General features: G+C 43.7%; 1 protein-coding gene across 1 annotated transcript in view; it reads left to right on the top strand.

Annotated features, from left to right (window-relative positions):
• LOC124595074 (sodium channel protein Nach-like) overlaps positions 1–15,665 on the top strand; it is a 176,650-nt gene that overhangs the window by 87,039 nt on the left and 73,946 nt on the right. Inside the window, exon 7 of the mRNA XM_047133659.1 lies at positions 14,938–15,163. Within this exon, the coding sequence (XP_046989615.1) occupies positions 14,938–15,163 (226 nt within the window). The remainder of the gene's footprint in view (positions 1–14,937; positions 15,164–15,665) is intronic.

Here is a 15,665-nt window from a genome sequence, read left to right as displayed (position 1 = left end):
GGTTGCCAACCAACCCCACGACGTCTGGACGTGGTTTCACCTCAGTTTCACCTCGTTTCGAAGACATACACTACAGCACTCCTTGAACACTCGACAAGCCGTGCAGTTTCCGAAATGCTCGTTCCTAGCCTCCGGGCCTTCACAATCCGCTCTCGGTCAAATTCAGATCGAGCGCCTTCCCCATTCTATACACGGACAGCACTCACGGATACAAGATGCGCCATGCGTCTGAGTAGCAGTCTTCCTCGCCAGGTGACGCTGCTGTCTCGTTGATTGGTTTATATCGATAGTAGGTCAGTGGTCATAGTGTTCTGGCTGATCACGGTATGTCACGATAGACGGCCGTCCGAAATTAATTTGAAATAAATTCGCTGAATGCAAATATTTTGGCATGAACTGTATTAGGTATAGACATACTACCTATTAGTGACATGAAAATTTATGCTGGACCAGGACTCAAACCCAGATGTCTCACTTATAGCGACCTGTCGCCTTAAGCACTTCGGCTGCCCGTCCACACCTCCCAGCCCGACTCAAACTTTCATACATCACACTGTCTACATCCTCACACCTTATGTCACTAATAGCTACTAGCTGTATATCTATACCTAACACTTCAGGTGTCAAGATATTCGTATTCAGCGAATTTATTTCGAATTAATTCCGGACGGCGAGCAATCGTCATTAATGTCTTTTCATTCAGATACGTAAGCAAAATAAGATTTTAGTTATTATGCTGATGGAGTAGGCCGTAAGAACACATGATTAAATTTTTAGATAGTTGGAAGTAAACAGCGTGGGCAAATTACCATCTCTGGCAACGACAGTACCTCTAGAATCAAACTGAGCTTAGATGACTGAAAGGTACATTATTCCGTGCTGCTTCAATTCTATGCCAGAGTTCATCAATAGTAGTGGCTGGCTTGTGATGGCGTGCCATTCTCTAGGCAACTCGTTGCCAATACATTTCAGTTGCTGAGAGATCTAGAGAACGTGCTGACCAGAGCAACAATCAAACGCCCTATCTACCATAGTAGGTCACGTAATCCACGGAAAATAAGTTTTCTTGTGATGTCTAGTTGAAATACGCGTATGTCAACGACACCTCAAAGTGCACAGCCGCTAACTGTAAGATGTTTTGTGATATATATTACAAAATATGTGAACCAGAGGTGATCGTGTAGATTACTCAGTGAGAACGCCAACCATTCTGGCAATTATTGGCTCCATACGACGATGTCGAATGTAATCTGGTGACGTTTGTTGTGCACGGAGCTTACGCATACTGACACTTCCATCGTGATATTGTACTCAGAATCAAGACTCGTCCAAAAAGACGGCTTGGTGCCACTTCCGTGTCTAGTGCTATCGTTTACCCAACCACTACCAAACGTCTGCCTGTTGTCGTGTCAGGATAAGCTGCAACAATTGTCGCCATTTGGGCATTCCGTGGTGCTCTTACTTCATTTCACTGACCATGTGGATACTACTTCTGCTGCAAAAGAAAAAAAAAAAGCCCATGGCCTAACTTCTACGTACTTTGTACGGTGTCTCGCGGATAGACGACGAGGGCTGGTGAGTTGGCTAGATAGGATCTAGTTTCTAGGTGGTTTCCCACATACCAGTAGGTAAATACAGAACTACCACCCACGGTCACGCGATTTTCTTATGTGTGGCTGAGGGAAACATTTCAGACACTCCGCTGCTTAGAATCGACAGCAAAAGTGTCGACTTATGTCATAAATGGCGTCAATGTAACCAACCCTTCTTCACATGGGGCGTTGATTCCCGCACATTTCGTGGTCTAAAACGACAGTTCGTACTGCGATGAGCAGCAGGATGACGTTCTTGACACCTTTTGACACTGCTGACACTTCGGACGCTTCAATCCTTCTCTAAACACGTCGTGGTTCAGCAACCCCACTCACCGTGATCGCACTCTTTTCGAGTGCCGTGTAACAGGTATATTTGCTCTACTGCACAGGTTTGAACCACTTAGGGACAGTTCAAAATCATTCGATGAGACTTGAACGTGATCTGAAACAGGAAAGAGTGCTCCGGCTTTTTCAGCCCTACGGTTGAGAGCCCTCCTGTGACGTGATCACAGAGTGGTGCTACATAGACACATGCATGAAGAAAACGAAATAAGCACCCATCTAAGACCACCCAGTTCGGTACCACCCGCCGAACTTTGTTGAGCATCTTAAAAATGTACCTGCACACAGGAAACCCGTGACGAGAATTATAGGTGGCTACAGGCAGACTATGCACCTGCTCTTGTTCATGCTAGTACGCCATCTGGAATCGAACCGTGTTGAAGAGGTTTCCTAACTGCCAGCGCCTTGGACTTCGTCACAGAATATCTCTGTTCTGGTACATGTGTGAAAGGCTCACCAGCGCAGGTCTGTGGCACTGAGGATATTGCCGAAGTGAATGTGTGAATATAGCACCTCTCTGTGATCACGGCACAGGAGAGCGCGAAAGAGGAGCGCTGCAAAAACCATAAGCACACTTTGCTATTTCAGATCGCGTGAAAATTTCGTCTACGGGTTTTGAACTGTCCATAGTGCTTCCATCCTGTGTACCAGAGCAAAAACTGCTGCCGAACTGCACTCCAAAGGGGTGCGATCACGATCAATGGGGTTGCCGGCCGATGATGTGCTTAGAGAAGCGTTGAATCGTCCGGCGGCGCCACCAGTGCCAACGGCTGACGAGAATGCCGTTACGCTGTTCATCACCCTGCGAACTCTCGTTTTCGACCACGAAATGTGTGAGAACGCCCCAAAATAATCTGTGGTTTCATGAAGCCCTTTCTGCCACATCCCAAGGCCATGTCGATTCTGTGCGGCGGTGTGACTGAAATGTTTTACTGGGCACTCCATAAGAAAAACGCGTGGTCTGAACGCTGGGCGTAGCGATTCTGATCTCCATCGCACAGGTGTGGTAAGAGAGGATGCGATGACCTTCCCATCATGTAAAACATCCGCCATGGCGTTCCGCAGAATTTTGGTGAGATTTGCTACCAATATGACCTCATTGACCCACCTTAAACCACACATGGAATTTTATTTTTTTATTTATTTTGTTTATTTCTCAAGTAAAGACTTGTTGCCTGTTATTATATAGCAGGTCGTACATTATGTGATTTTATATATCATACAAATTCAGTTGTATAACTAGTACTTTTTTTGTTGAAAATTTTTCAGAAGAATAAAATTTGAAAAAACAACTATATATTTTGTTTAGACTTGTAGCTAACTTTAGATGATAATAAATTTAAAAGTGTTTTTAATGTAAGAAACAAGAGATAGCAAGCTTAGATACAATGTGACAGTTCTTCCCTGTATACCTTCTGCGTGTATGATAACATCTGCTCCATTTGCTGTCTTGGCAGTGGTAATACTTAATTTAATGTATTGATTAGTTAGGTTACAATGTGTTTCCGAACTTAAGGTAACAGTAAAGATTGGGAGTTGATTTAAAATGTCATAGTCAGCTGCATCAGGCGTGACGGCTCGGTAAAGCTTCGAGCCAGTCATGCATGATGCAATGAAAGAAAAAGAAATGTCACATTCTCAGATAGTGTTACACGCTATGAAATGGATAACGAACAGCTATATAGAGAGTTAGATTTTCAGATTGATTTGATTTGGTGCTGTACAACCTTCTCTTACATTTGCTACGTTTGTACGTTTATCTCGTCTTCGCTTCCTGTGTGGGAGATAGCATCCGATTCCGTGTCTGTGCTTATGTCTGTGTCTTTCACTATGTACTACTGATCTGTCCAATGTGAAGCCTGTCTTATTCTAGCGTATGGTCTCTCCTGTTTGTATGCCGCATATAGTGCTCGCTATACTTGGTTTGCGATGTTGTTTATGGAGTTCCAGTCATCCTGTCTGCGTATTAACTGTCCTGTGTCCTGGTTTCCTAACTCCGTCTTGTGTGTCCTAGGGCATCGCAGATGAGCAATATGTGTTCAAATGTGCCATTCTCACCAAAGGCACGAGTCTATTTTAGGCCAAACCCGTGGAGATCACAGGATACGGGCCATGGGCCGAGAGAAACTACATCATGCCACCTGTAAGATTTATGTACTTCAAATTCATCGGTTCTCGTATACTGGCGAAGAAAGAGTAGATTCGTCTACCCTTATCAGTTGTGTCCCAATCTGTCTGCCATGTATCAGTTCTCCACTTGTTTAATTTCCGTTTGTCGGTCATATCCTGTTGAGTTATTTCTCTTATTTTGTCGCGTCTCCCCCTCTTCAGCCAGTGCGCAGCTGCTGTTTGACGAATTGTGGTATCTATAGGGAAAACTCGTAGCATCATGCACAGTGCCTCTTCGAGGTCGTGCCGAAAGCCCCGGGATTCTGAGTGGTTTTATGCGTACCTAAGCATAATCGATGTACCAAAGCACTAGCCTCAAAACGCGTCATTGACTTTAAAAGTGCTGTCTAATATGTCCCCTTTGTCTAAAGGGGTAGTCTGTCTCTTATAGTGTTCAGTCTTGCAGGTTTATGCGTCAGTCTCGTCGCTTTGTTAATTGCCAGTCTGGCATACTCGTTAAAGTGTAAATGTTCGTCAATACAAATGCCAAGGGTCCGCAGCTCGTGGTCGTGCGGTAGCGTTCTCGCTTCCCACGCCCGGGTTCCCGGGTTCGATTCCCGGCGGGGTTAGGGATTTTCTCTGCCTCGTGATGACTGGGTGTTGTGTGATGTCCTTAGGTTAGTTAGGTTTAGGTAGTTCTAAGTTCTAGGGGACTGATGACCGTAGATGTTAAGTCCCATAGTGCTCAGAGCCATTTGAACCATTTGAAATGCCAAGGTATCTTGTCATAACTTTCCTTTTTATAAATATGCTGTTTAATCTTATAATTGGATTTCTTTTCAGTGTCCCTCTTAGTAGTACGTAAACGTTTTTGTTTGTTGCTATTGTGAGTTTACTGTTCGGTCACCATTCAACGATGAACGCGAGGAGCCGCGTGTCTTTACTCTCTAATTGGAACCTGGAGTTTGCAGATACCATGACCATAAGGTCATCAGCGTACGCAACCACCCAGTTTTCCATGTCGTTGTCTTATAGTGCATTCCGTAGTGATTCTATGGCTATGTCCCAGAAAATCGGTCCGCATATGGATCCTTGCGCACAACCCTTTGTTACCTTCTATATAACCTTTTGGCAACCAGTCTTCGATTCCACTATCCTGTTTTTACAATAATTTCTCAGGATGGCTCTGCGTAGAGCCAGTGGAACATTCATCTCTCCAAGTCATGCAAACAGCGCCGGCCACCAAAGGATGTCAATTAGGATTTCTACTATAGTTGTGTTGTCTGTGTCATTTCTATGGGACTGCTTACTGCGTCGCCGGTGGATTTATGTGTTCGAAAACCTAACCGATGTGAGCTATGGCTGAAGAGCTGCCGGTGCGATTGAAGTCTGTCACATAGCAGTCTCACCTGTATATTTGCCAGAATGTTAATGAGGCATATTGGTCTGTATGTCTTAGGGTCAGTCGGGTCTTTGTCCTTCACTTTTTTTATTTTAATAGAATTTGCCGCCTTTCATGTATTCGGTATTCGTCCTTCTGGTAGAACATCATTCATTAAGTCAGTCAGGTATGGCACGATAAGTGGAGCAGTTTGTTTGATGGTTTCGGGGTGGAGCCATCAGGGCTCAGAGCCTTTTTGTTCTTAATTTTGTGTATTGCCAGTGCAACTTCCTCACGAGCAAAGGGGATGGTGATACCTTCGTTTTAGTATTTGTTGTAAAGTGATCTGCGAAGGGCGGGGTGAAGTTGGTTGTCCGGAGTATATCATAGTCAGGAAGTAGTTTGTTGAGGAGCACTGTGCTGTGCATCTCCAGCCTCTTGTGGTCGTACCAGCTGGTTTCTTCAGTGTTGGTAATACTGTAGGAGTCTTTATACGTTCAGCCTGTACTTTAACAGTTTAAACGCCCCCCCCCCCCCCGCATGTAGTTCTGTAAGTGTGTCCTAACATATGTGTCCCAGTGGTCTCCTCCCCTGGTCTTATGTACTTCTTCTTTGTATCGTGTTCTAGCGTCACGATAACGCTAAAGCCTAATTTCTCTTTCCTGTGATGTCTTTGACTTTTGGTAGTATCGTCGTTTATCACGAGTGTCTTTTCATAGTCTTGTTAATGGTGTTGACCATGGTTCCCTTTGTTTGTGTGGCGTCGCGTGCTGCAAATATTGCTGTAGTTTGTGCTCTCTGTAAGATACCTTTAGGAATGTGAGTTCTGTAGTCTATGCTTCCTTGGGTGACACTCTTCAATCACGTGCCTTAGTTTTTGCCAGTTTGCTTTGCTTAGCAACAACCTTGACTGTCTGTGTTTGTCTTAGTGTATATAATTGTTGCGTCACTGAGTCTCTCTTATCGAGCACCTGCTACTTCGTTCCCTGTATGCGCTGTTTGCCAGAGAAATGTCTGTATTGCTGCCGACACCACTATTTCCGTGGTAAGTTGGCGGCTGGCCTGGCCTGTTTAAAACGAAAAGATTAAATTCGTTTATAACGTCGACTATTACTTATCATCTGGCGTCCGTTCTGTCAGAGTGCCTGAGGGTTGACCTAGCATTTATGTCTGTTAAGATAAATAGTCGTCTGCCATTTGCAAATCGAGCAATTTCTTTTATTACTTCAGCAATAGGCTCTATATCAAATTAGTACGAGTCGTAGATCCAGGAGATGATCCATGTTTCCCTGCCTGAAGTTACTTGGACCGTAACCGTTTGTTGTGTGCATAATTGCTTTAATGTAATATTATTGTTGAATACAATGATTGCAGCCTTGGTCTTGTTCGTGCCTGTGATTTGCATATACTGCCTCGGAAAGCCTGGCATTCTCCCATATCGTGTGTACTGTTCTTGTAGGCACAATATGTCCGCGCATATCTCGTTCACCAGCTTACGAAATTCTGAGGCCACCGTCGTGCTACCCATACAGTTTAGCTGGAAGACTTTCACTGTGGAAATTTAGTAAAAACAAAGAACTTCGGCCCGCTCTGGGTGTAGTCGAGGTACACGCGTCAATGCGTCCTCACCAGGTCCTTGTGGACATTGTCAAGGTTAAGGTCTTCAGTTCTTCGTTCACAAGATTTACGTAAAAGATTAGAGTGTTCTAGTTTATCTATTGGTAGGTTTTCGGTTCGTAGAATTATTCTGTCTGTTTGTTCAGTCGTGGAGTAGCGTATTGTGTCGTCCAATGGATTATTCAATCTTGTTGCCAGTCTTAGTGCAGTTTGAGAAACTTCTTTCTTTTCCAGTCGACTTAGGTGTAAGTTCTCTTCGATGTCATCATAGTCTATTTTGTTTCTTACTTTATGACTTTATAGCTCTGATTGATGTACTGAGTCGTGGTGTTTATCTCTTGATGTAGTTTCCGGTTTTAGGTGATGTGATGTCTCGTCAGTTGAAGATTGTTGTGGTTTTTCGGTGTGAGCTTTTCGTGTGTTCATGTTGTTTCTTCGGGTCTGCGATCTCCATTTCCAAACGCTGAATTTTGTCTGTTGCGTCAGGGGCATTTGCCGCTGCTAATTCCCCAGCCAGTCTTTCGCTTTCACTTGTTAGTTCGTCATTTTGTCCACGAAGTCTGATTGGGCCAAGTACTAATACCCATATTTTGTTCCTGACTGGTGCAGTAATTGAGATGGGCACCCTTTTCTGCTTTAGCTCTGATTGAAAATCCACCAGAATTTCGTCTACAGGTGCTATCATTTTTGATTCCATGTTTGTACCAGCACGTCTAGGTCTTACATTCCCCGTCGAACTTGTTCGTCTGATCGCTCCTTGTTCCCGTGATGGTGTGTTGTCATTTCTGTTTCCTGCTGATATTATAGTAATGTTTAATTTTGGCGTCTGACCGCCTTCATCGGTGTTTGATGCAGCCGACGCCAGCTTGGCCCACGATGAATGCTCCAGTGCTCGCGTGTTAGCGCGGACTTGGAGCTTAACCTAGTGGACAGCCCGATATGCACGTGCTTAAAATCTTTCACAAAATGAAGTATAGGGAGCCCACATCAGGCAGTACTTGGTAACCGACAACCAGCTCCCGATATCTGGGTCTAATGTACGTGAGAAACAGTCTTACGACCTAGTAAACACTGTTAACTCTGCTTTCATGTTCAGGTAATGTGCCAGTGTGCCAGTGTCAAAGGAGCGCAAGGAAATGAGAGCCACACGCCAGCTGAAAATTCCTGAAGTAGGCAGACGGCTTTTCAGGATTCCTTGTCTATGCATGACTTCCGAAATATCAGATGCTAACCGCCCCCCTGGCCAGAAGATACAGTAACCTCAAAATCACAAGGTGGGCTGTTCCCAATGCTTCGGCCTGTTTCCTAACCGAACTAGCAGCCACAGTACTTCCACTTTTAGCGTTAAATCAACATCTAGCGCCTTAAGAATTTGTAGCAAGCACATAATGGGATTAGGAAATTTAGCAAAAAATTCGGATACAAGTTCGCCTCCTTCGTGTCTAAAGGAAGGACTGGCAGAACTTAACCGGGAAGCGGGCTCACGTTGTTCAAGCTCAGTGGCTTCCTACTGCAACTGCACGGTGTTAAGATCTAACTGCCTGGCCTGATTCAAGAGTTTTCATATAAGAACGCCATCCTCTTTAGTAATCTGTAACTGTTTCAAATCGCGGAGCTTATTTAGAAAACGATTAATCTGTGCGTCTATTTTATACACCAGAGTTAACGACGGATGGATATCTTGCAAAATTGTCATAGTATCACTCACACGAAAGAGCCCAGAACAATAAGACAGGGCAGAACTTACCTCGCCACTTTGCTCCGAAGTTAACTGCAGCGGTCTGTCCGAGATGTTCCGTAACCGTGCGGTAAGCTCCGACACCGTACCCTCAGTCAGCTGCGCTCGTATTTGTAGCTCAAATTAACAGCTCTCTATTTTTCTAATAATTCAATTCGACGCACCCACCTGCTTGCATGAGACCAATTCCAGCGTCTACATCTTCCCGCAACATAATGATTACACAGAATGGCAAGCAATTAAGATACAAACCAAAACATTTAACACTAGCATTACAAGACAACTGTGAAGGTTGTTAACACCTCGCTGACCCCTCCTCCCCCCCCCCCCCCCCCTCTCAGAGAACAATCACGCTCTCTGCTACCACTGAACAGGATTTTGCCTGGGGGAAAATAAAGGCCAGCACAAGGGTTGTGGTATGAAAGGGACACCAAAGGGTAATAGTACCAACACCATTCACAGTAAAAAATATTTTAACATAAATTTCTTTAACAATTGGCATGCTTAGTTTCATATAGCTTGTTTACGATAATGAAATCTAAAGATCTTTTTATCTCGCCTAACTTGAGCAATCTCAAAAATAAAGATCTCTTAAAAAGATAAAAATGAGCTTTAACAAATCCATGAAAATGGTATTTTAAATAAAATGTTTGCTTTACATATTTAGCAATTATTAAGTCATTTAACGTTTTTAACCACTAGCAGTTCCCTGAATTTGTGCCAAAACTTGAGGCAAACAAATAGTGACATTACGAAAATGACTGATTAAATATATAACATCAGGAATACTAACACAAATAACCCCATTACTTAGTTCATATCAGAAACAATTATTTCTCAAGGCACACAACCGGCTAAACTCGCAAATCTCACATTCGGAAATTAATTACTAATAATTTATAGAGAGTAAACGAATTTCGTGCACTCGCATGGAATGTAAAAAAACTGCTAACCACGCACTTCACACAGTGCAACTGCCAAATGGCTAGCCAATTAAGCGAGGCAACCTAACAAAACTTTAAACATAATAACATTAAAATAACTGCTATATACATAACTTAGTCCATAATAACCCAAGGCACCGACACGTTCCCCTAATATTACAAATACTGCGCAGTATTCTTCCTCCATAAACTGATCGACCCAGACCATTTGGACCGCCATAAACAATGTGAATCGCTCCCCAACAACATGGGTGGGTTGGGGGAGGGGGGGGGGGGAGGCGACCAGTTATAGGAACTAAGCAGTAGTGCACTAAAACAGACTAAGCTTATATCATTACTAAGGAGGAATATGTGGATACATCGAAAACTCGTACTGCTTAAAGTGGCTTGGCCTGTGAGCACTGACACAAGGTTAATGCACACACTGTACCAAATCATGGCTCCCGCAGGATACGGTAGCCGATGTGCAGTGACCAGTTTTCGTCCAAAGCGCTGGGCGAGTTCGTTCATTTGTTCGGAAGGGGAGGCCGATAAGTGTTTTGCACCTTTCAGCGGTCAGCGATGACAAATCGAGGCACGCACCATGCAGTCTTTCTCAAACGATTTTACAGAAAGTATTCGGTACAAAAGTTTCGTTTTTGCTTTGCTTATAGTTACATATTTCAGGTTCGTGGTAGTGTGCCCATCATTTCGTTAATGATCATAGTTATTTTGATCTTTACGTGAAAGTAAGACACTGCGAGTAATTCGGAAAAGTGTGCAATGAAAAATAGAGGTATCTATGATTCTGCATTTGGTGCATATTACGTAATATTTTTTTGCATATGAGATTTAGCAAACACACTGAATTTTTCTTTAGACTTGGGTAGACGTATCTATCTGTCACCAATCTCGAGAAAATTAATCTGATGTAGCACATTCATTTGCGATCGCGCCGCGCCAGCGATAAAGCCAGGGTGAACTATCCACAACATTGCTCATATTTCATAAACGGTTTCAGATATCGAAATGAGATTTTGGCAAATGATAGCATGCAAAGAGGAGAGAATTTAACCATATCATCATTACGTAAAACTTCGAAACTGCAGTGTTATTCCAATAACTACAGATCTTTTCAGTGTAAGAATGTAATTTTTAAGGGCTGTCTATAGCTGGTGAAATGAGAAATGCCATGCACTTCGGAACAACATATGTGAAGACATCACACGTTTTCTTGCACCAAGTATGTGCTTTTTCGTAAGCTACTTACTTAACTTCTCACTTAATAAATAACTGTTTTAGAATTTTCTCACAGCTTTGTCTACCTATCATGTTACTGAGGTGAGACAGTGTAAACTCCGCTGCATGTGTATTTACCATTCATGACAGTTCACTGAATGTTACAAATGGTTAACAAGCCAGGCGAAAATAAATCACTGCATTTGCAGTGCAATTCTTTCTATATACTAACGAAAGCAGAGGTGACAGTAGATCTTTTGAAATAGGGGCCATGCAAGTGTGGGTGTGGAGAGGCCCCACTTAAGATTTACAGAATACGTGAGTGTAGGCTTCAGTTTAGAACGGCACTTTCCCCTCCAGCGCTCGGCATTTTACCTACAGCACTCTGAGTGAACCCCCACCACTGTTGCTCTCCCCACACTTCCCCAGCCAACTGCGCAGCGAACAGCCACGGCATTTTGCGCGCACTATACTGCCAGTCTGCACTAATAAGGTTAAACCTATATAATTACAGCAAGCACGACACAGCAAGGGAGTGTTCACAGTTTTGAATGGTAACAGTTTAGATCATGAAATTCAGCTTGTAACACCGAAAATGCTGGGTGCATTGCACCTGCTACCGATGTATAATTTTTTTTAATTGTATGTAAATATTTGTAATTTAAATGTTTTCCTTTTAATAGGTAAGGACATTGCTTCACTGTATGTGTACATTTGCCAGCCGCGGTGACCAAGCGGTTCTAGGCGCTTCAGTCCGGAACCGCGTTACTGCTACGGTCGCAGGTTCGAATCCTGCCTCTGGCATGGATGTGTGTGATGTCCTTAGGTTCGTTAGGTTTAAGTAGTTCTAAGTTCTAGGGGACTGATGACCTCAGATGTTAAGTCCCATAGTGCTCAGAGCCATTTGAACCATTTTTTTTTTATGTGTACATTTAGGTAGAGGTCTGCTGACGTTGTATTGTATTTATCTGTGTTTTACTGTGGAACTTATAAGCTCTGGGGAAAAGCAAAGGAATTGTTATTTGCATCGACTAGCAACGATAATAGCAGTGCTTGTGCGTCGTAAAATCTTTGGGTAGGGAGTTGTTGCGCAGAGCGCGCGAAGAACAGAGACGGGTTCCAGCGCTTGTACTGTGCGGAAGTGCGGGGTTAACGCTCTCGCAGTAGAGAGTACCATTTCGGCGGCATCATGTACGCGCGCCTGCCAGATGACTAGTAGCAGGAGGAAGGACAGTGGACGGGCGGAAGAGGCTGGATTAATTACGATTGCCCGTTCCTGTAATTAGCCGTGGCCCCACAAGATGCTACCGTCTTCAACAACAGCAGCAGTTCCAGCAACACAGATTCGTCTTCGGCTCCGAGTTTCGTCGCACGCACAGCACTGAAGTCAGACTGTTCACTGGTAGAAAGTATTAACGGCTAACCCAGCAGCGCAACTGAAGGTGATTTGATTAATGAACTTTATTTAAATAATAATCAGTTAAATTCAGGACGATTGTGTCCTCATTGCAGGGTCCTTGTTCCCTTTTTTCCTTATATGCTAACCGAAGTTTGAGAATCTATCGCTGGAAAAAATCCAAATCTAAAGAAAATGCACAAATTAAGAGTGCGGAAGTTTTATTTATTTTACATATAGCTTGGAGCACATGGCTGTTTGGTCTGGTACGTATTCTAGTATTTAATTCTGTTCAAGTCAGTAAAAAAAAGGCTCAGTTGTTCAAACAATAATATGAAATCCAATTTGAAAATTAAGTAACTGCAAAGTAAAAAGTGCTTGCCTTTCTCTAAATTTCTTTGATGACGTTATTTTGAGCTCTCTGAAAGTCATTGTTCACGTAACGAAGTTCAATATTAACATACAGTTAAGTGCATATTTTCAAATCATTACTCGATTGCCCTTTTCATAATTTAATGACAAACTTAATGTAAAAGTGTCTTCTAAGTTTTCTTTATCATTACATACTCACTTAAAATAAGTGTCAAAAAAACGTGACAACCTTCAGTTGCCACGTCGGTGTTTAATAATAAATGTTTTTCTTTCCCATCATCTTGTACAGGATTTTGGATGTAAAACCGCCCTAGTGGGCTGGCGACCGTAATTATTTCCTTTTCGTTCATTAGTGTGAAACGCGTACGTTTCGTATGTATTCATTACCAGCGATGGCGAGGCATGACAGAATCTCTGACCAGAGAGTTATTTATCGTTGCTAGTCTGCGCTTGACCGCGCGAGTCGACAGTTGGATAGTAGTAGCAGTCTGGTGTAGTAGTCGGTGCTAGTCGGCATGCGTCGGCGGCGTGCTCTTCCTGTGACACTGGTCGGGATTGTGCTGGACAATCTGTATTCTGATAGAAGGTAATGAAGCAGTATTGCGCTCAGCTAATAACATATGTTAATTGTAATTAATTTGTTCAAAAAATGCCCCAATAATAATTTTTCTATAAAGTAAATTTTTTAAACAAAAAGATTCACTTCAAGTTAAATAATATTTCCTATGCATTCCCTCCAAGAATCAAAATTAAATATAGGCCAGCATTGCACGGAGCTGTGCCGATAAATAAGAGCAGATATAGATGCAGTTTTACTGAGGTAAGAATTTATCAGGTTTAATTATTTCACAGGACCGAAGGTCAGCGTTGCTGCCCTTATAAAATTTGTCAGGTTTAATTATTTCTGTTGAGATGTTACATTCAGTTCATGGTTCATTATTTAATTAACATTATTGTGGGTTTTTGGTCAATTTTCATTCCTCAATTTTTGTGTGGAGTTTACATTCTGGGCAATTATTATTCTTTATTTTCACGGGGAGGTTACACTTGACGCATTTTTATTATTCACTTTTGTGGGACTTATTAATTTTTTGTGGGGAGGTTACAAGTGTAACTTTTGGATTCATGATCAGTGGTACCCCTTTTCTGTCCAGTGTTCTTCGTGAGTGAATGCACAAAATAACTTTCATTTTTCCAAATTGGTTCAAATGGCTCTGAGCACTATGGGACTCAACTGCTGAGGTCATTAGTCCCCTAGAACTTAGAACTAGTTAAACCTAACTAACCTAAGGAAATCACAAACATCCATGACCGAGGCAGGATTCGAACCTGCGACCGTAGCGGTCTTGCGGTTCCAGACTGCAGCGCCTTTAACCGCACGGCCACTTCGGCCGGCTTTCCAAATTGTAGCCCTGTTCGGTTTAATTACTATTTTATTTTTAGTTGACCTTTCTATCAGAAATATCGGCTGTACACTGTCCCCCTACTTATCGGTATTACTTCTTCGGGAAAGATAGCCTCATCCTATTAGAAAAATTTCATCAGGTATACACGCGATCCACGGTCACATTTTATATCGCAAACAGAATAGGCCGATTAGTAAGGGGGAGGTTACAAGCTGACCAATCTATTCCAACAAGTTACATGCAAATGTATGCTCCAGCCTACTAAACTTGTGAGACATTTAACCAGCAAACACAATTAAAAGCATTAAGCTCGATTCATAAGAAACATTCACAACCAGCTTGTGATGCAACTCCCTACATTATAAACAGTCGAAACATTCAGGTTTGTCGATGAGCAGCAAGAGTGGCCCTTTCCAATTGCCGGAATTGGTCCCATCATGCAGTGTACACAGCGGTATCAATAGAGACGAGGCCACTAGTTCACAACTCCACGGACCATCTCAGTGAAGGACTATTGTAGCCGACCAATGCGACGCTAGCCGGCTTTCACTCCCCCTGTGGCCCCACTCTCTCTCGCGACCGCCGTCTACATGCCGCCTCCGCAACCGCGACCTCTAGTTTCTCTACTCGACCTCTCGAAATTTTCGCAAAGATCATCTTACCTGAAGAACGGCTAAATAGCCTTGTGAAATGGGTCGAATCTTTGTGAAATTCCTTGTGGTTAAAATCACGGCGGTGCCGTACAAGCAGAAGTATTTTAATTACGCTGGCAGCAGCCCCGGAAGGCTAGCTGTACATACCTCAGCTCTGTGTCTGCAGCGTGGAAGCGCGGCGTGCGCGTGCCGGCAGGTGGACGTGACGGTGACGGAGAGCGCGCCGGCGATGCGCGGCCTGCAGCCGTCGCGGCGGCCCTGCCTCTTCGGCGAGGACCCCGCGGCTCGCCGGCACGGCCCGCGCTACTCGGCCGGCAACTGCCTGCTACGCTGCCGCTCCCGCCTCATCCACGACGCCTGCGGCTGCGCGCCCTACCACCACCTGTACACGGGTGAGTAGCTAGCGCCTGGCCACACTGCCCGTCTTCAGGGACTACCCGCTGCAACTTCTAGCGGCAGCGGTGCAAGTGGCTGATGACCGTATTGCATGAGCGAAACTGCTCATCAGAACAGCGACACTGCTTAGTTTGCTACGAGGGGCGTTCAGTAAGTAATGCAACACACTTTTTTCGGCCAATTTTGGCTGAAAAAATGTTGAATTTGTTTTGTGGGATATCGCTTAAGGGGACTGATGACCTCAGATGTTAAGTCCCATAATGCTCAGAGCCATTTGAACCATTTTCATATCGCGTAATATTCCCGCTTCATCCCCTACAGTTTCATGAAGTTCTGGTGGCTGGCGTCGGTACACATATCCTTCAAAATGGTGATCGTAGCGGAGGCGCAACCCGACCACAGACCTGTAATTTAGTTTCCTTTGACGAAAACCAGAGCGTTTTAGTGACTCATGGGCGCTTGCAGAATGTCTGGCAGTGAACAAAAGCACACTGAGTC

Source organism: Schistocerca americana, chromosome 1 (genome assembly GCF_021461395.2).
Source record: "Schistocerca americana isolate TAMUIC-IGC-003095 chromosome 1, iqSchAmer2.1, whole genome shotgun sequence".
Lineage (NCBI taxonomy): Eukaryota > Metazoa > Arthropoda > Insecta > Orthoptera > Acrididae > Schistocerca > Schistocerca americana.
The sequence above is the reverse complement of the archived record's forward strand: the minus strand, read 5'-3'. Positions and strand labels throughout refer to the sequence as shown.